The sequence below is a fragment of the Trichoderma ghanense genome, assembly GCF_004382785.1.
Source record: "Trichoderma ghanense strain CCMA-1212 chromosome Unknown scaffold_20, whole genome shotgun sequence".
NCBI lineage: Eukaryota > Fungi > Ascomycota > Sordariomycetes > Hypocreales > Hypocreaceae > Trichoderma > Trichoderma ghanense.
The window spans coordinates 72,411-91,424 of record NW_027395683.1 but is presented as its reverse complement, the minus strand read 5'-3'; the positions used below and the strand labels follow the sequence as shown (position 1 = coordinate 91,424).

The following is a 19,014-nucleotide window of genomic DNA, read 5'->3' as shown; positions in this document are numbered from 1 at the left end:
AAATTCGATGCAGCTGCAATGCAATAAGCCCATAACGGTGTTGAATAACAATTCGTACACAACTATAGCAGGATCCCGCATCTGTCCCTGATAACCCAACATCTAGAGCATCAGCCCAAGGTATCTTATGCCCAAACAACGCCAGTACAAGCCATCCAACGACCCGTATATACCAAATCCCATCATGAATCATTACAGCGTCAACTCAAACTGCTACTGCTTCTTCCCCCGAGCAATGAGCTTCTCATACAGTTCAACCACCACAGTGCTCCACGGCTCGCCCTCGGCACCAACACTCTTCCCTATCCTGGTGCCCAGGAACTCCCCGACTTTGCCCACGTTGAATTGTTCCCCGTAGATGACCTTGGCGTCCGTCGAGACGTCCACATTGACTCCCTCCGGCCCGCTGGATCCCTTGAGGTTGAATATCACTTCGATTCGCGTTTCCAAGGGTGCCAGCAGGAGGGAGCTAGTAACAGCCATGCTGGAATCGGACGTCTTGGTGACCTTTGTCGGGAACGTGACATTGATGCGCCCGACTTCGCGAGAGATCCAGTTCGACTTGTCCCAGGCGGCCTTCACCACGCCGAGGAGGTGAGACAGCTTCGTGCGGCTCTGTGACATGGCCCGAATGTGTTCCCGAATGCATTGCAGAAGGAAATCCTTTTCCGCAGTCTTGGGCAGAGGATTGACTGTGCGGCTATCGGCAATGTACCACACGTCTATGGGCGAGTTTGGCTGCTTCGGTTGGAAGGATGTAACGTCCAGGACAAGCTCAATCTCTCGCCTGTATGTCATCGACAGCGTTGAGCCTGAGATGCCCGTTACGGCCCATCCGTGCTGCTTTTCGATGGCCTCTACCCGCGCTGCCATTGGTTGTTAGCTTGCTATTCAAGAGCGACAATGTCGACGACGACTGTACCTTTGAGATTGTTAACCTCGGTGCTGGTCCAGCCACGGCACTCTTCCCTGATCCGCTCCGACTCTTTGATCTCAGCAAGACATTGGGCCTTCCGTGCTGTCAATTCCTCCACGTCAGCTGCCGAGGCCTCAAACTCCTGGCGGAGCTTGGCAATAAGCTTCTTCTTCTGAGCGACATCGTCGTCCAGGCTCGTCAACTCTTCTCGAGCCGCCTGGAGTTCAGCAGGATCACAGTCGGCTAGTTCTTTAGCAGCTTCCTCGAGGCTGCTGCTCTCTTCCAATAGTGAGTCGTAACGGCTCACAAGATTCGGCATCACGCTTTTCAAAAGCTTCTCTTGCTCCTCAATTATTTTGAGATCATCCTTCATCCCGTCGGAGATGCTGACGAGGCCTTCGTTCAGTCCGTCCTGCAACTTCATCCTCCATTCGTACCACATCGCCTTGCTAAGGTGACGGGCATGAGTCCTGACGTTCTTAAACTGATTGTCCATCAATGCCTTGACGTCGGGAGTCGCAGATAGATACTCTCGGAACAGAGGCGGGTTTTCTTCAAACGTCTCCGTCTCAATCTCCTTGACTATTCTTCGCCCTTCAGAGATGTACTTTTTCAACTCTCGGCAGGAATGTTGATACAGTTCCAGCATGGGCACAGTACAAGCGCCCGCCACGACGCATCGCTCCAGAGACCGGTCATCTTCTCCGTCTGGCAGAATGCCACTCTGGGATGTTCTCGGGGCGATTGTGTGGCGCCTCTTTGTCGTGTTCAGCTCCATGAAGCGAATCGAAGTCAAGTTCAGGAAATCCTGGAGGTGCATCTGACGCTCTTCGACTGTTTCCAAAACTTGAGGGCCGTTGTTCGCCAATGGCTGGTGTATTTGCACATCGTGAACCGTTTGGTTCTCCTTTCCAGCTCTGGAAAACTTTTGGCTCAAGAGAGTGGCACTGTCGCTGGCTTTCAATGGAGATGACTGAGCAGATTGAGACACTTTGCTGGAAAAGTCAAAGCTCAATCGACTTGATCGTCTCAGCCTACCGGTGGTCTCTTCTTTCGAAGGCGGCTGCTGAAGCTTCACGTTCTTCACAGGGCTGCCCTGACGACCCCTCAATCTCTTGACGCCGTCATTCTCTTCGGCTTCCGCTTCCTCGTCCAGTTCAGCGGGTCGCTTGCCCAGGAGACCCCTCGCGCTGCCAATGTGAAGGCTCTTTCGGCCTCTGAGCGGGTTTCGCTTGGGACTCATGCTATCAATCATCTCTCTAAGGTTGAGTGTAGCGTCGCGACCACCGGATTTCCGCCGAGTCCCTTCGTCGCTTTCCTGATCAAGTTCTTGCGCCAAGACCTTCGGATCGCTGAAAGCAACAGCGCGTTTTCCAGAAATGAACGTGCTCGTCGAATCAGTCAAAGACTCTCGACGGTCAAAAATGGCAGCAACTTGGGGTGACCCCAGGCCAGGCCGATCTGCACCCACTCCAGAGAGCCGTCGAGGTGTAGACACATCCCGCTGTGCTGACTTTGTGCTGCTCTTTGGAGTTGATTTCACGGGTGAGGGGGTTCGACTTGCACTCTGTGGCGGTGGTTTCTTGGACGCTGATCGGAGAATCCGGCTTTGCGACGTTGGCGTTCGCGTCTTTGTCGACGATGAGGCCTGCCGAGGGGTTGTAGAAGGTTTCGATGCCGGAGTTTTCGGCGTCGTAGAAGTCTTTGGCGTAGTCGAAAACTTGGGCGTTGGTGGTGTTGTTGAAAAATCAATCAGGGGTTCCCTGGCTGCTTGAGGCGTAGCAAGTTGGGCTGCCCTTCCTTGCACAGCCTGCGACGCTGTCTTTGAAAGAGGAGTGCTTTGCTCAGGGGGCGGTTGCGATGCGGCTGCCGATGTTGATTGCCGGGGGCTCTCTGAAAGTCCTGTTCGAGACCCAAAGAGGCTCCTTCTAAAAGCTTGCGAGGTGTTCTTGATGATCCCGCCGATGGCTGTGGTTATGTCCATGCCCATTGTCTCATCACCATCGGCATCGGCATCGCCGTGTTCGTCTTCATTGTTGGTCAAGTTCCGGTTGGCGCCAGAGAGAATGTTTCCGAAACCAACTGTCATGTCCATAGTGGCATCATCACCCAGCTTCTCAGTCTGGTTCAGTGTTTGGCGTCGAGCGGCCTCATTCTGCTCCTGTTGTCGACGAGCTAACAGACCTCCCATGACGCTGGTGAGCTCCATTGACATGTCTTCGTTTTCGTCGTAGTCGGTGTCGGCACCTGGCAGCTCAGGGTAATGTATGCCTCCAACCGCAGTCGTGAATTCCATCGTGGCATCCTCCATCTCGCCGGAATCTGAAGGCGCACCATTGGGTCTCCCGTTCGAGATAATGCCACCAAATGCACGAGTGACGTCCATGGAGACTTCTGGCTCTGGCTCTGGCTCTGGCTCTGGCTCCCTATCGGCTTCACCAGGCGCAGGGGGCTTGATGATTTTGCCCATGGCAAGAGTTATATCCATGTCCATGTCCATCTCTGTGTTGTTATCGGAGTGTTGATCCGCCGGCGGTTTTGCAGGCTCCTGGTTCTCGGTGGTTGCGGGCTGCGGGATTGGCTTTCTCGCCCAACCAAATGAGGGTATGATCTCTTCACCGTCGTCAGAATCCTCGTCTCCAAGTTGCTGGGTAGCTGCGCGGCGGGCAGCCATGCGAAGAGCCTCGTCAAGTGTAGAGGAATCTTCCTCCAAGTCATCCATTGACTTCTCGGATGCCACGGTTGTACCCGTAACCTCTTCTGTCTCAAGGCTCATCATCGTCCCGTCGTCAGAGTCGCTGTTGGAGTTTTCCTCCTCCTCCGCTTCCTCCTCATCTGTGGGGATCTCCTCGACCGCATCGGCAGGCTCAGAATCCGAACTATAGATAGGTGAGGTACTGTTCTCATCTTTGCTTTGGACGTTACTCTGTCCACCAAGCGAGCTACTCTTCCCTTGCGTGCTCTGATCCTCGGCCGTATTCTGGCCGCCGGCACTTCGATTGTTCAATCCGGAGCCTGATTTTCTCCTGGATTCTGCGGAATTTCGAGACTGCATATACTCCACCTCATGGAAGGTGTGCAATGTTGCCTCTGCCGCAAACGAGACTCTGCGATTGGCCAGTGATTTGCGACGAGCATCTCGCCTCTCGCGCTCTTCTCTCTCTCTCGCTGCAGCTTGTTGCTCCTCCTCTGTCCGTACGGCAATCTTGGATCCGCTTGACTCATCCTCGGGCTGGCCCAGTGTTGACGCGCCTACTGACTTTCTCTGCGACTTGGGTTTCAAAGGTGGGATTTCGGGCAAAGGAGAAATCGTGGGCTTGAGAATCGAGCGAGGGATCTTGGTCGGCGCCGCGAGAGACTATGTGAGAGTTCAGCAACCGTCTGAGCGTCTGCGTCGGGCAGAAGCATTTCCATACCGCGCGCCTGTTGCCGTTCCCCTGCCTGAGCGCATCCAGCCCGCCGGGACCGATGCTCTTGCTCCGTGATTTGCGACTCGCAGCCATTGACTGGCTCACGTCCATTGTAGCATTTTCCTTGTGTGAATTCGAAAGCTCGGTGTGTACGCCAATTGATTTCCTCGTCCGGCGCGTGGTTGGCATGGTGGACTCGCCAGGCGCAGGCATCTTGGATCGCTGTCGTGGTTCCGTCACGACCGTCCGAGGCTGGAGTTTCGACATGGACCGTCGAAAGGGACCCGATGACCGCGTTTGTTTACTTTCACCTTTGGGGGGTAACGGTACGTACCTCGACAGCGCTTAGCCACATTGCAGGTGGTCAGCCACAGCAAGTGGGGGTGCAGGCCTGCCCAGATCCATCTCTGAGGAAGTCACGTGCCTTCGATCCGCAAGCGCTGAGTGAAGATGGCATCACGTGCCGATAACGTACCCGCCCCACTGCTTGGTTCGCCTAATCAGCCAATCTAAATTTTGCAAGCCCTAAGGTGGGAAAGTGGCCCGAAAAAGTGCGCCGTTGCCCTACTCCTCCATCCTGTGCAAAACCATCGACATTGTCTTCCCACCCTCTACGATACGCCCTCAGTTACGGTACCTCTCCGGAGCAGGATAATTCAAGATGTCAGTTTCGCCCGCCAGCGCTGCGCCATATCGATCTGTCGACGAAAATTGCCTTTTGCTAACAGTCACATCAGGGCCACCGAATTGACCGTCCAGTCGGAGCGTGCTTTCCAGAAGCAGCCTCACATCTTCTTGAACTCCAAGACCAAGACCAAGAGCACCAGACCGGGCAAGGGCGGACGACGATGGTACAAGGACGTTGGTCTGGGTTTCCGTACCCCTAAGACCGCCATCGAGGGCAGCTACATCGGTACGTGCGAACCAACGGCGGAAAACTGGACGGGTTTCGAAGATGGGCAAATGGGAAGAATCGAGCAGATGGGTGGAAAGCATGGACGAACGCAAGACTCGATCGACGCGACGAGGACGAGATGGACACGAACATTGACTTCTCCACGGAGGCCGGAATTGCTGACTTTTGATGACTACAGACAAGAAGTGCCCCTTCACCGGTCTCGTCTCCATCCGTGGCCGTATCCTGACCGGCACCGTCGTTTCCACCAAGATGCACCGAACCGTCATCATCCGAAGAGAGTACCTCCACTACATCCCCAAGTACTCTCGTTACGAGAAGCGACACAAGAACCTCGCCGCCCACGTCTCTCCTGCTTTCCGTGTCGAGGAGGGTGACCAGGTTACCGTTGGCCAGTGCAGGCCTCTCAGCAAGACTGTATGTTTGTCTGATATTCTGGCATCGATGGTGTGGCTTGATACTGACGCGTCGCCCTCTAGATCCGCTTCAACGTCCTGCGCGTTCTGCCCCGAACTGGCAAGGCGGTCAAGTCTTTCTCCAAGTTCTAAATTGGGTTTCTCTACTGGCATTTTTGGCGTGATAAACATCAGGGGGGAAAATAAGTTATTCCCCGCTGGAGGGTCGGCATGGGAAGTTGCTTTACAAAATGAGTTGTAGACGCAATCGTGAATAAAAAAGGATTCATGACCACGATCTCGACGTCTCAGGGCTGTTTACGACGCTTAATTCGATCCCCCATCTGGACCGCGATGCAAAGGACATCTTGACGATGAGGCCCTCGGGTGATGAATGAATAAAATCAATGTCTAAATATCTGCAGAGCGTTTTGGCTACAGTGATGGTAGAGTGATGGTTCGAGAACTTAGCATCGTGTAACGCCGGGATCGATTGTTACACTGATATACTCGGTACCTCTGCTGAGGTTCATGTGACGACCTTGAGACGATGATATTCGTTGGCCACTCTCAATGGAAGATGAAGTCTTTATCTTTCTCCTCAATCCGGCCGTAAGAACGATACAGTGGCACAAACGCCTGGGAAAACGCAGGTTGACATAAGGAACCTCCTGTTCATGCGCACGGCTCCATAAAACTGCACACAGTGCATCTCCCGCCCGCATTATGTAATATTCACACCCTTGTCAAAAGCATCCTCCGATCTTATTCTGTTGGGGGACGTCAGAGCCACCCCGATCCCTTTTGGTTCCAGATTCTTAAAAGAACCCCCGATACCCCTTCCCTTGGGTCGCCGTCCACGGCCTCGACTTCTCGCACATTCACCATGGGCTGGCTACCTTCAATCTTCGGCAGCGGCGACGCCCCGAATCCCCTCGGCAAGCTGGACCCCAAGCTCCGCGAGTTTCTCGAAAAGGAATCCCCCGTCAAATACATCCCCAACCAGCAAGCGACGATATCATCCTCATCATCACAGCGGCAAGATGCTCCCCCCGGGACAGCGGCGCCAGAGACGAAGAAGCCGGAGCCGGCGCCAGTCCCATCGGCGAGCCTCTACCAAGACGGGCGGTATGCGCATCTGTGGAAGAACTACCGGCCGCTAGCAGAGGTCGAGGAGGAGAACTCGACGGACCACGACAAGCTCATGTCCGTGCTGGAGGGGTACAAGGAGCGCAAGGCGGCGATTGCGAGGGCCGGGCTCGAGAACTGCGCGCCGCAGCAGGAGGAGTGGATCAACTGCATGAAGAGCGGCAGCTGGGAGGACCAGCTGCAGATGTGCCGGCATCAGGTGCGGCGGTTCGAGAGGTGCTACACCATGCAATCTGTACGAGCGCTTTCCCCCCTTCCACCTTTTTACCCATCGCAGTACCACTCAGGAGGCCAGAATGCTAATGTTTTTTTTGCAATGCTCTACAGAGATTCTTGAGAGCGCTGGGATACGGCTCAGTAGCAGGCCGCCCGGCAGAAGTCGACGAGGACATCCAGCTCCACGCCGACGCGCTCTTCCAGCGCATGCTCCAGCACGAAGCCGAGGTCGAAAAGGCCAAGGAGAACGGCACCCTCATCCCGACCTTCGACCCGTCCATCCCCAAGCCAAGCAGCAGCGCCGCCGCCACGCCCGCCGTCAAGCCCTCCGAGGAACTTCAGAAGCAGTGGAAGGAGAAGCTGGACCAGCTGCCCGAGGAGGAGAGGCCCGCGGAGGAGGCGGCGCTGCGGGCGGACCTGCAGGCCAAGGCGGACGTCGCGCGCAACGTCAAGAAGATTTGGGACGCCAAGAGGGAGGAGAGGGAGGTTCGGCGGGCGGAAGGGCAGGCGACGTTTTCGGATACGATTGCTGCGCTGTTTAGCAGGGGGAAGTGAAGGTTGGCATGATGGGTGTTTTTGGTTTTCGTGAAGGGGATTTGAACTTTTCTTGCTTGGCTTCAACACGACGATTGTATGGGTTATGTATGCGTGCATGGTCTCATAGTAGCCATCACTGCGCTTTTTCCTTTCTTTTTTTTTTCTTGGTTTTGCTACGGGGGGTCGAATGTAAACTACGGCATATGAGCGTGGGTGGGATATCTCATGTATTACATCTCTATAGACGACGAGGCCGTCGCGGCTTGACAATGACAGACTATATATCATTGGACACTAATCGACATATCCATGGCAGTAATCCTTCATTCATTTCTTTCCGTAATGTCCTTCCTCGGTGACTTGTCCTGCCGGTTATGGATTGTGTTCAATAAAATTGCTCGACTCGCTCAAGTCAGACGAGGTGAGGTCGAACTCCCGTAGAATTCCAACAGCCCTGTGAGTAAGCTGATAGCGGTCTGGAAGCCATGAATCAGACATCGAAAAAGCATCTGGTTCCGTGGTCTAGTTGGTTATGACATTTCGTTAACAGTTCAGTTGACACCACCGAAAAGGTCCCCGGTTCGAGCCCGGGCGGAATCACATATTTTTTGCGTCTTTCCACTATTTTCTCCCAAACTTTCATTTTCCGTCTTCTTTTTTTGCTTCGCCAACGACGTGAGCCAAGAGACTATGTTGTTCAAACATGTACATCACACGAGTCCGGAGATTGCTTGGTCGCACGTGTCAAACGAAAGATTATCGATTCAGACAGGTCTCATTTGGGTATCTATTGTATTACAGAAAATGGAAAACATTCACACACAGCAATAAATGTGTAGAGCCTAACGAATCACCAGAACCATGGAGACTGCCAAGTCGGGTAATGGTGTCAGAGAACTCTACCGAACTCACTCTCGGATCGAACCAAGATGGAACAACAGATTGATAGCTGCAGCCCATTTATGCTCGTATAAAAAAGCGTCCAGATCCGAATATCGATGATTGATTTGAGTTTATAAACCAGGTTAGCAAAGGCATCATGGGGAGAGAAGAATATCCTTTGGAGCAATGTTCCCAAACTTCACCAGGTCAACGAGAAGGGATTTAGTCATATGGTGAGATTGATCGACTGCATATCGACTACCTTCTCCATACTACTGACGCGAAAGCCGCGCAGCTCTGAACCGGCTGGTGGGTTGCTCGTCCACCTCATTGCGTACGGGCTTGATGGGAGACTCGTCCGGTTTGAGGAACCCACCTTCTCGCTGGATGAACTTCTTGCGCATCCGCTGATACTCATCGGCGACCTCCTGGTGAGTCATCAAATCATTGACCTCGTCAGGGGCGATGGCAGCAGACGTCGATTCTCGCTCGACGAGCGTGTCGGCTATTGTGACGCCCTCCGGTCCAGTCGGCACCGGCGGTAAGGGATCGTCCACGAACTTGGGCCGAATATCCAGGGGTCCCTTGGGAACAGCGCTTGCTGTGTCTGTAGTGTCTTTGGCTTTCTTGAATCGCGACGCTCTTTTCGCTGCTTGAGCTGGTTGGTGTGTGTTAGGTCTTGACGAGCTGCTACGCTCGACAATGTCGCTTAGAGGATCGACCAACTCCTTCTTTTCGCTGACCACGGGAGCAGAAACCTCCTTCTCGGGAGCGATATCGAGGCTGGCCGCAAACCGGACGCCCTTCTTCGCTTCGGGATCGCTACTTTGTCTCTCCTTGAGATTCGACTTGAGCGGGGCAGCATTCGTGGCAGCGGAGGAAGATGAGGCTTTTGCTTCTCTATTGACAACGATGCGGCCGATTCCTTCATCATTATCATCATCGTTTGAGTCGTCCTCGTCAGGTGGGGGTTGCGTTTTCTTTGCGGAATGCGACTTGATACCAAGCTTCTTTTCCAGCTGAAGCATCCGTCGACGATACTCGTCTGTGACGACGCTGCCCTGATAGCGTCCGTATTGGTCTTCCTCGTCTTCTTCATCATCGTAATCGTCATAGTCGTCGTCAAAGTCCTCGTCAAGCTCGGAAATCTCCTCTGAATCGCCTTCCTCGAGCTCGAGTTCGGCAACAACGGCTCCCACTTCGCTCATGCCGTACCGCAGCATCTGCTGCCGCAGAGCGGCATCTTCCGGTGACTCGTCCTTGGGTATGACAGCAGCCCGCATGCTAATGTCCTCTTGTTCTTTGGCGGTGCCCATAATCTCCTTGACACGCTTCGCCCTCCATGATATTTCGGGTTCCGGCTCCTCGGCAGGTTTTGTGTCGTCTGAGAACGAGACAGTCTTCTTCACCTCATTCCCAGGCTTGGGAGAAGGCGGTTTAGGTGACGCCACAGGTGCAGAATTCTGATCCTTTGCTTTTGAAGGAGGTTCTTGTTGGTCTACTATGCTACTTGAGGCCGCATTCTCCTTGTCAGGCTGAGGCTCCGCATCGTCTGTGACACCGGCCTTGTTGAGAAGAGCTTCGACACTGCCCAGAGACTCGCCGGGCCTGTTGACCCGAAAGGAGATGACATTGTCGTCATCGTCCAGTTCTTCGACAATGTCCATGATGGGTTGGCCATCTTCGTCGGCGGCGTCAGGCTGGCTGATGACCGTCGCAGCAGCGTACTTGTTCTCGGCTGTTTCCAGCTGTTTCCGCAGCGTCTCGATGTTCTTCGAGACGTAGTCAATGCGGCGGTCTAGGACGTTGATGATCTGCTCCTTGGACTTGAGGCTCGGCTTCCCGAAAATGTCGTCGAGCTCTTTGCCTTTTAGCAGCTCGCCGTCAAAGTCGGCATGGATGCGCTGCAGCTCCGCGGGCGCGCTCACGGCCTCAACCTCCTCCTTGAGAGCCTCATACTCGGCATCCCAGGTCTGCCAGTGCTGCAGAGCTTTCCGCAGGCTGCTGACGGTTTCTTCCAGCCGTAGACGGTGCTTCTCGAGGTCAGAAAAACTGTCTCTGGCATCCGACATGTCGTGGGATCAAAGCAGGGCCGACGGTGTCAATGGAACAACCTGGAAGTGATGAGCAAGGTGAAAGCAAAATTTGATAAGAGTTTGGGTGCGCGTATGGAAAATGGGGGCTGTCCGGCGGCACCTCGGTTAATCCGGCCCTGCATCTGAACCCCGAATCTCCATCGCCACTAACATCGTCGCATAACTCGTACTACAGCCCACTAGAGTGGGAGGCGGGTGTCATCCGGAGCAACTATTCAGTCCAGCTTATCTACTTTTCACGCTTGCTGCTCACACCAAATGGGCAGCTAATATCAGAATGGTCTACGGGGAGACGTCGAGACTCAGCTTCAGACCCCCCACATAAGCCCGTCGGCTTTGGCATGAGGGCAAGCATGGCGGATCACGACAGAATACATAAAGCGTGAATCATCGCCATTGAGGTGGCATAGAAGTCAAGCACGGAACTGCTTGTTCAGTTTGAAACCCTCGCACAATGCCAGACCATACCAAGTCTCTCGAGGCCAAGTGCCTCTGCGGCTCCGTCCACTTCACGGTCGATGTCCCGGTTGCCTCTCTTCCGCTTCGGGTCAACATCTGCCATTGCAGCGTCTGCCGCTATACTACAGGAGCGCCGTGCATGTTTCGCACGCAAGAGCAAGGACTCAAGCCAAGGTTCATTGCGCCGTCGAGCGAGAAGAGTTTGACAAGTTACGCCGTTAAAGGAGCTGATTGCACGTATGACTTCTGCTCGACTTGCGGGTGTCACATTGCCGGCGTTTCGCTAGATAGAGAGGGCTGGACGCTTTCGACGTCGGTGTTCCAAGACCATGGCCCTGAGAACTTCCGGATCAAGACGCACGTCTTCAGCGACTCGGCCAAGGACAAGGGCCTTGCGCGGGTACTGACGCACTACGACGGCGCCGAGCTGCCAGACTGGAATCCTTCCAAGGACGATGCTCGAGCCAAGCTTGTCGAAGCAGAGCCCGAAGTAGGCGAGGACGGCCAAGAACGGCTGCGCGCCCAGTGTCACTGCGGCGGCGTGTCCTTCACCATCAGGCGCCCTACGCAGGAGATCCGTGACCATGCGCTCCTCCGCAACGCCGTCTCTCCCGTCGACGCGAGCAAGTGGATGGCCTCGTACGACGTGTGCGACGACTGCCGCCTCTCCAACGGCACGCATCTCGTCGGCTGGGCGTTTCTGCCTCTGTCGTACTGTGAGCCCGAGATCAAGAGCGACCTCGCGATCGGGACCCTCAAGGCATACGCCTCGTCGCCGGGCGTCCAGCGCTGCTTCTGCGGCACCTGCGGCGCAACGGTGTTTTACGCCTGCGACGAGCGCAAGCTGCCGGGGCCGGGCAACTGGCAGGTCGTGGATCTTGCGACGGGGATCCTGCGAGCGCCCGAGGGATCCATGGCGGACAACTGGCTAACCTGGAGGTCGCGCTTGGCTTGGGCGGACAGCGGCAGACGGCATGATGCCTTGTTTTTCAGCGGCTTGGAGCAGGGACTGAAGAAGCTGGTGGTTGCAAAGGTGGGAAGAGAACTAGACATGGGCATCAGCTTTGGTGAAGCTTGAAGTTGCTTTGAATGTATTATGATGATGATGATGATGATGATAATGGTGAACGCTTTTCGTGTTAGTGCGGGTCAGTTTGGTGTGCTGCTGTTAGTGATGAGGACCAGCGTTGAAGATTCGACATTATAACACAGATACCTCTTGCAGCACAATCCAATATCCAAGTTGAACATGAAACACAAGTTGATAACGATAAATACATTCCCTCAAATAAGGCAAAGTCAGCCAGCCATTACACAGTCGAGTGTTTGTTGGACAATCTCAGCCAAGTGACGATGCCGACACTATCCGGATAAAAACACGCTATGATAACATCAATTGGCACCGTCTTTTTCTCACGACTAAAAAGCTCCATTACAACATCATTCAGCGATTCAATCCAAAAGCGACTCGATAACAAAGAAACTCCGAGCTCACAGTTCCGGCCCCCCGACAGGCCTAAACAGAGAATCACCGAAAGTCTTACACCTCAATCACAAGACCAATCACGATCCTGGCATCCTTACCTCACCTTCTCCCACGACCAAACCAGCCGATCCCGGCGATTTTCCTCACTCGCTGACAGTGGGGGAGAGCGCCTAACAATTAATTTTTTTTTTGTCCCTATCATATGAGGTGAATCCTGCCAACCCTTCTCCGAGCACTCTTATAATAATCAGACGTTGGACCGGATGCGTTATGCATCACCGCGGCCATCGACCTCCTTGTTCAAATACGTAGCCGTGAGCCTTTCGGGTGCGCGAAGCATGGCGTCTTCAGGCAGGTCTTACAATGTATCTCTCTCTCTCTCTCTCGTCTCTCATCTGTGCTTTATAGTAGCGTCATGACTAATTGGCTCTTTGCCGACAGGATGCGATTGACAAGCTCAACGAGCTTCAGACGCCGTTCGCGGTGATTGAGGCTCGTCGCAAGGCCGGCATCCTGCCCGACTCGGTCCTGGGCATCGCAAAGATGAGGACATATCTCACGCGAATCGGATACACAGTCCGTATCTCCCGGTACCCCTTCTTCCATCTCGCCTCATCGCATCTCACACCTCCCATATCATCATCATCATCATCATTAACCACCCTCATCTCACACCAAAACGGCGGAAACTGACACAACCACTCTCTCACTCTCTCTCTCGCACACACAGCCCGCAGATCTGAACCGCCTCAACATCGTCCACGTCGCCGGCACAAAGGGAAAAGGCAGCACCTGCGCCTTCGTCGACTCCATCCTCTCTCAATACCAGCAGCGCCACGGCGGCCCGCGGAAGACGGGCCTCTTCACGTCGCCTCACCTCATGGCCGTGCGGGAGCGCATCCGCATCGACTCCCGCCCCATCTCCGAGGAGCTCTTTGCAAAGTACTTTTTCCAGGTCTGGGACCGCCTCGAGGAGTCCCGGGAGGTCCCCGAAGACGAGGACACGCCGTTTGGCTCCAAGCCCGTCTACGCCCGCTATCTCACGCTCGTCAGCTGGCATGCCTTTCTGCAGGAGGGCGTCGAGGTGGCCGTGTACGAGACGGGGATAGGGGGCGAGTACGACTCGACGAATCTCGTGGAGAAGCCGGTGGCGTCGGGCATCAGCACGCTTGGGATCGATCACGTTGCCATTCTGGGAGACACAGTTGAGAAGATTGCCTGGCACAAGGCCGGCATCATGAAGACGGGCTGCCCGGCGTTTACCATCGAGCAGCTGCCCGGCGCGGAAGAAGTGCTGGTCAACCGCGCAAAGGAAAAGAACGTCGACCTCAAGGTCCTGAAGATCGACCCCCGGCTCGAGGGCGTCAAGATCAGACCCAACGCAGTGTTCCAGAAGAAGAACGCAACGCTGGCAATCGCGCTTGCAGAGACGGTCCTGAAGAAGCTGGGCCTCCTGGAGGAGATGCCCCAAGACAAGCTCCCCCAGGAATTCGTCGACGGCCTGGAAGAGTGCGTCTTCAGGGGCCGATGCGAGGTCAAGCAGGAGAAGAATATCATCTGGCATCTCGACGGCGCGCACACGGCAGACAGCCTGAAGATGTCGTCTAAATGGTTCGCCAGCGAAATCACCGGCCGGTAAGTCTACCCCTTTTCTCTTTTCAAAGCAGACAAAAAAAAGGGGGGAAGTAAAAGCTAACATTTTCGAAAGGACCGGCCCCAGAGTCATGATCTTCAACCAACAAGGCCGCATCGAAGCAATCGACTTTCTCCAACCCATCTGCACCACCCTCAAAGCCCTCAACACCTCCTCTTCTGCGCCTCCCAACGAACAGCAGCAGCAGCAGCAGCAGCAGCAGCAGCAAGACAGACCAGCCTTCGACCACGTCGTCTTCTGCACCAACGTCACCTACGCCCAGACGGGCTACAAGCGCGACTTCGTCAACAACACCATCGACCCGGCCGAAGTCGACAAGCTCACCGTCCAGCGCAGCTTCGCCGAGAAATGGTCCGCCATCGACCCCCAGTCCAAGGTCGTCGTCCTGCCGACCATTGAAGACGCGCTCAACTACGCGCGCGAGGTGGCTGCGGGCTTGCCCGAGGCGGGCGAGGAAAAGGTGCTGGTGTATGTGACGGGGAGTTTGCATCTCGTGGGGGGTGCGTTGGGGATTCTGGAGGAGACGGATGCTTTGTAGGGGGTAAGAAAGGGAGGGAGGGAGGGAGGGAGTCAATGGCTTTGTGGACTGGGTTAGGTATGGTATAGAGGTGGGTTGGGTAACGGTCAAGCCGAAGCGTGGGTATCATATATAGATCAACTGCATTAGAGCCTTTGTTTTCTTTTCTTCTTTCAAATAGTTCAACACATTTTACGGCTCCAAAACCTGCAACACGCTCCCCACGAGATGCAAACTCCCCGTCACCAAAACCTTGCCCTTCTCCCCCCCATCCCGTCCCCTGACAAGCCTCCTCGCCTCCGCCACCGCATCCGTGGTGTTGTCAAACACCCTGACCTCGCACCCGGGCATCAACCCGCGCATCTTGTCCGCCGCCTGCTCCTGCACAAGCACATCCCTCTCCTCCCCATCCCCCGGCCGCGCAATCTCGTTCCGCGTAAACAGCGCATACCGAAAGACGTCCTCCCTCCCGGCTTCTCTCCTGCACGTCCCCACAAAGTCCTCCAGGAGCTGCGTGATGTTTCTCTCCTGCTGATTGAACACCAAGACCAACGGCTGCTCGTCATCGGCACTTGCACGATGCTGCTGCCGAATCGCCCACTTGGCCACCTCGTCCAGACTATCCTTCGTATGCGCCCCGTCCAGAAGCCACTCCGCCTCCCCATCGTCAACAACCTCACATCTCCCCCTAAGCCTCGCCTCCCGCAACCCCTCAATCATCTCCCTCGGCACATCTTCCAACGGCTGCTTGTCCCCTCCCCCCAGGCCAAGATGCTCCCGCACTGCCAACACAGCCAGCGCCTGATTCCTCTTTTGAAAATCCCCCTTCAAGTTTCCCTCCACACCACCCCATCTCTCCACCTCCTCCTCATCAACCTCCACCAGCACCGCGCCCTTCTCCGCCGCCCTCTTCCGCAAAACCTCCATCACGCCCGGCTGATCCCTCAACTTGATCGTAAACCCCTTCACACCAGCCTTCAGTATCCCAGCCTTGTGCCACGCAATCTTCTCAACCGTGTCCCCCAGCATGGCAACATGATCAATCCCCAGCTGCGCAACCACCGCCGCCGAAACAGCCTCCCCCGGCAACACATTCGTCGAGTCGTACTCCCCTCCAATCCCACACTCAATCACAACATCCCGTATCCCCCTCTTCAAAAAGATGTGCCACGCCATGATGGTCAGAAAGCGGAAATAAAAAGGCTTCGACGCCGCCCCCTGCGCTTCCACCGCCGACATGCCCGCCCTGATCGCAGCCTCCGTCAAACGATCCCATATCTCGAAAAACGCAGCCGCGAATTCTTCCCGCGAGACAGGCTGCCCATTAATGGCGATGCGCTCCCTCACGTGCACGAGATGCGGACTCGTGTACGTGCCCACGTCACGGTACTTTGCGAGCATCGAGGTCGCGTACGCGCAGACGGAGCCTTTGCCTTTGGTCCCGGAGACGTGGATGTGTTTCATGCGGGCGAGGTCGGGCTGCGTGTAGCCTGCGCGGCGGAGCCACTCCAGCATTTCGGGGATGGCGGCGGCGTTGAGGGCTTGGGCCGTTTGGGGGGTGGCGGGTTTGTTGGTGGAGGGGGGTTCGAAGAGGCTTGTGATGATGCGGTTGGATTGGAGGAGGGAGAGCTTGGAGAGGGCTTCGTCGTAGGAGCGGGACATTGTGGTCAAGTGTGGTGATGATGATGATGGTTTGATGGCACGGTTGGTTGGTGAGTGGAATAGACGAGACACTGGGAGGCGCGCTCTGAGGGCGATCCTGGTGCTCATGTTCCAGATGTGAGAGAATGAGATTCAGAATATATCCGATGAATATGTCAGGCCATGTCAAGATGAAAATTTCAATGCCAGGCGGAGACGGTGTTCTTCTTAAATGCCGATGTACTGAGTGTGAAGGAGCATGATTTTTGATCTCAGCTGGCTGGAGATCGGAGCCGTCTGACCGTCATGGTGGGGCACCGTCCTCTTATATATTGTGTTAGCCATATACATACAGATAGATAGAGAGAGCACAATGAGGTATTGAAGGCAACAAATCAAACAGTTGATATCCGGCCATCATTAACCGTGCAGTGTACATGCAGCCTGCCCTGGTATATGGTTCAAAGCCACACGAATTCACATGTCGACCCAACCAACTCATCCTCACCCTCGATAATCATCGTCATCATCCTCGTCGTCTCCCGACCTCGTCTCCCGCCCTCTCTTCCGAATCACCAACGAACTGGCCGCCACGCCCTCTCTCCACCCCCTCGCAGGCACAATCGGCTTCAAGAATCCATCCACATGCACGGCCCCCAGCACTTCGTCCTCGCTGTCCCACTCCTCCTCCTCGTCTCCCCTTCCGGGATGCACGAGTTGCATGTGCCGCCGCAAGTTCTGCCGCCGCGTAAAGCCCGTAGCTGAACGCTCACACGTGGGCACCGGACAGAAGTGGAAGCCAGCCGACGACCGAGAGCGGGAGCGGGAGCGGGATTTCGATCGGGAGCGCTTCCCGGGCGTTCCAAAGGCGGACAACGAGGGGTGAGGCGAGGCGTGGCCGCGAGACGAGCTGCGGCCGCGGCTCGAGAAACGGCCCAGCGAAGGCTGGCGAGATGATAGGGTAGTCGCCACATCTGCTTCGCTGCCGGAATCAGACTCGCCTCCTAGCTCAATCTTCTCTGGTCGATATTCCATCGTGTGAAAGGCCGGTGCTCTCGAGGCTGGCAGTTCGTCCAAGCGCCGCATCACCATTCCTTCTCCAAACAAGTTGGCGCATCGCTTCGCCGTCCGGGCAATGACCTGGTGAGAGAATCCAGCCAGCGCAGCCGCACCCACGACGTCGCTCCAATCGCGGAGGCCGAGCCTTCGGAGGCGTCTCTCCAGAGCACTCGCCTGCGGATCAATGCCCAGCTCTTCCTCCTCTCTAAGGAGGGCCTCTTCACGTGCCAGTCTCTCGTCGCCCTGGCGAAGCCATTCCTCAAACGCCGCATCTCTCTCTTTTGCCGTCATGGGGAGCCTTCTGTGGGATTCGCGCGCGATGCGAACAAGCATCTCTTCATACGTTTCGCCCTCATTGGGGATGCGGACTTTCCGTGGGCGCCCTCGTTTGCGGGCACTGGGTTTGGCGGTGGCTTCTGGGTGCGGCGACGTTTCTGCACCTGTGAGCTGAGTGCTGCGAGGGCGCCCACGCTTGCGCTTGGGGCCAGAATGGGTATCGGATTCCGAGTCTGAGGTCGCCGAAGAGTCGGATGCGTAATTGGTGGTGGCAGCGCGGGATTTGTGCAGGATACGCAGCGTCGAGTCCAGCTGTGAGAGTATATGTCGAACGGATGGTCTGAGGATCTCGTAGGATAGATCATCATTGGAAGACATTACGGGCTCCTTGGTCTCGTCTGCCTTTCTTTTTCCCTTTGAGGCCACGGGGTCCTCCTCGTCCTCCTCGGAAAGCATCTTCATTTTCACGTCTTCCGCATGTGATCCCTGTGACGGCGATGGTGGATCTGGTAAACTTGACGTAGCTTCATCCTCTCTTGATCCCTCGCCATGATGCTGAGACGCCGCGTCTCCCTCGATAGACGTGAGCACTGTTTTCTGTCTGCTCTTCTCCAGGCTTTTGCGAAACCGCTCGCCAGCGAACCGCAAGATCGTCGCTCCCAACTCCTCGTGCAACTCCGAGCTGGGCATATGCCGCTCCGCCTTGCGAAAAGTAAACCTGTCGAATTCATCATGATCTCTCTGAACAATCCTCTGCTTCGGCACGCGCCTTTCGTTCAACGGCCACGCCGTCCAGACCCTGGGAGGCGCCCATATGCGCTGCTGCCCGTCTTCCTGTCGCCGCGCGTCAGTCCACAACTCATGAGCGACAAGCAAACAGCGCCCTCCATCAACAAAATCAAACACAAGAGGGGAAGAAAAAAAAGCGCACCGTGGTAACTGTGACGTCTTGCGCCGTTTGAGGGTCCTTTCCGCGCTTCTTGAGCGCATGCGCATTGTACAGGTGAATCGCCAAATCTTGACTCTCCACCGCCTCCATCGACTGCCACAGCCGTCGCTCCTCTACGGTGAAGCGCTGCCATTCTCGTCGAGGCCCTGTCCAGCGGTTTGGTCTGCTTTCGCGGAGGTCCTGAGAGGCGACGGATGCAATCTCGTCGCTATCGAGATCCCATTCTGTATCGCTCCGATCCATGCTCAAATCACTTCAACACCTTCAACGCCACCATCTAAGGAGCTTCGCGTATTTGTGGAATAAATTCGAAAAAACTTCAGGATGAAAAAAAATGTTATCCGGTCATAATGGTCTTTTCATCGGCCGCTATGAAGATGATTGAGTCAAGGACTGTGCAGTGAATGGAAATGGTGAGGTCGAGGTAATGGTGAAAAGTATAAGTTCACGTGCTAG

General features: G+C 55.4%; 8 protein-coding genes across 8 annotated transcripts; 4 read left to right on the top strand and 4 right to left on the bottom strand.

Annotated features, from left to right (window-relative positions):
• Positions 1-213: 213 nt before the first annotated feature.
• CCMA1212_009928 (Kinetochore protein spc7) lies at positions 214-4,593 on the bottom strand (the record flags this gene model as incomplete). The annotated part of the gene is made up of 3 exons (XM_073706990.1): positions 214-866; positions 923-4,274; positions 4,333-4,593. The coding sequence occupies 3 exons, from the start codon at positions 4,591-4,593 to the stop codon at positions 214-216; spliced, it is 4,266 nt and encodes a 1,421-aa protein (XP_073554500.1).
• A 20-nt stretch (positions 4,594-4,613) lies between these two features.
• On the top strand, positions 4,614-5,790 carry CCMA1212_009927 (40S ribosomal protein S11-B; the record flags this gene model as incomplete). Its single annotated transcript, XM_073706989.1, has 4 exons — positions 4,614-4,621; positions 5,064-5,239; positions 5,421-5,659; positions 5,722-5,790. The coding sequence occupies 4 exons, from the start codon at positions 4,614-4,616 to the stop codon at positions 5,788-5,790; spliced, it is 492 nt and encodes a 163-aa protein (XP_073554454.1).
• Positions 5,791-6,523: 733 nt separating this feature from the next.
• On the top strand, positions 6,524-7,557 carry CCMA1212_009926 (uncharacterized protein; the record flags this gene model as incomplete). Its single annotated transcript, XM_073706988.1, has 2 exons — positions 6,524-7,021; positions 7,114-7,557. The coding sequence occupies 2 exons, from the start codon at positions 6,524-6,526 to the stop codon at positions 7,555-7,557; spliced, it is 942 nt and encodes a 313-aa protein (XP_073554453.1).
• Positions 7,558-8,693: 1,136 nt separating this feature from the next.
• Positions 8,694-10,493, bottom strand: CCMA1212_009924 (uncharacterized protein; the record flags this gene model as incomplete). The annotated part of the gene is made up of 1 exon (XM_073706987.1): positions 8,694-10,493. One exon carries the CDS (start codon positions 10,491-10,493, stop codon positions 8,694-8,696), a length of 1,800 nt encoding a protein of 599 aa, XP_073554452.1.
• Positions 10,494-10,971: 478 nt separating this feature from the next.
• Positions 10,972-12,054, top strand: CCMA1212_009923 (uncharacterized protein; the record flags this gene model as incomplete). The annotated part of the gene is made up of 1 exon (XM_073706986.1): positions 10,972-12,054. The coding sequence occupies one exon, from the start codon at positions 10,972-10,974 to the stop codon at positions 12,052-12,054; it is 1,083 nt and encodes a 360-aa protein (XP_073554456.1).
• Positions 12,055-12,800: 746 nt separating this feature from the next.
• CCMA1212_009922 (uncharacterized protein) lies at positions 12,801-14,654 on the top strand (the record flags this gene model as incomplete). The annotated part of the gene is made up of 4 exons (XM_073706985.1): positions 12,801-12,827; positions 12,904-13,038; positions 13,193-14,097; positions 14,171-14,654. The coding sequence occupies 4 exons, from the start codon at positions 12,801-12,803 to the stop codon at positions 14,652-14,654; spliced, it is 1,551 nt and encodes a 516-aa protein (XP_073554455.1).
• A 171-nt stretch (positions 14,655-14,825) lies between these two features.
• On the bottom strand, positions 14,826-16,295 carry CCMA1212_009921 (uncharacterized protein; the record flags this gene model as incomplete). Its single annotated transcript, XM_073706984.1, has 1 exon — positions 14,826-16,295. One exon carries the CDS (start codon positions 16,293-16,295, stop codon positions 14,826-14,828), a length of 1,470 nt encoding a protein of 489 aa, XP_073554498.1.
• A 483-nt stretch (positions 16,296-16,778) lies between these two features.
• CCMA1212_009920 (uncharacterized protein) lies at positions 16,779-18,835 on the bottom strand (the record flags this gene model as incomplete). The annotated part of the gene is given in 3 exon segments (XM_073706983.1): positions 16,779-18,443; positions 18,541-18,811; positions 18,828-18,835. The coding sequence occupies 3 exon segments, from the start codon at positions 18,833-18,835 to the stop codon at positions 16,779-16,781; spliced, it is 1,944 nt and encodes a 647-aa protein (XP_073554493.1).
• Positions 18,836-19,014: the final 179 nt, after the last annotated feature.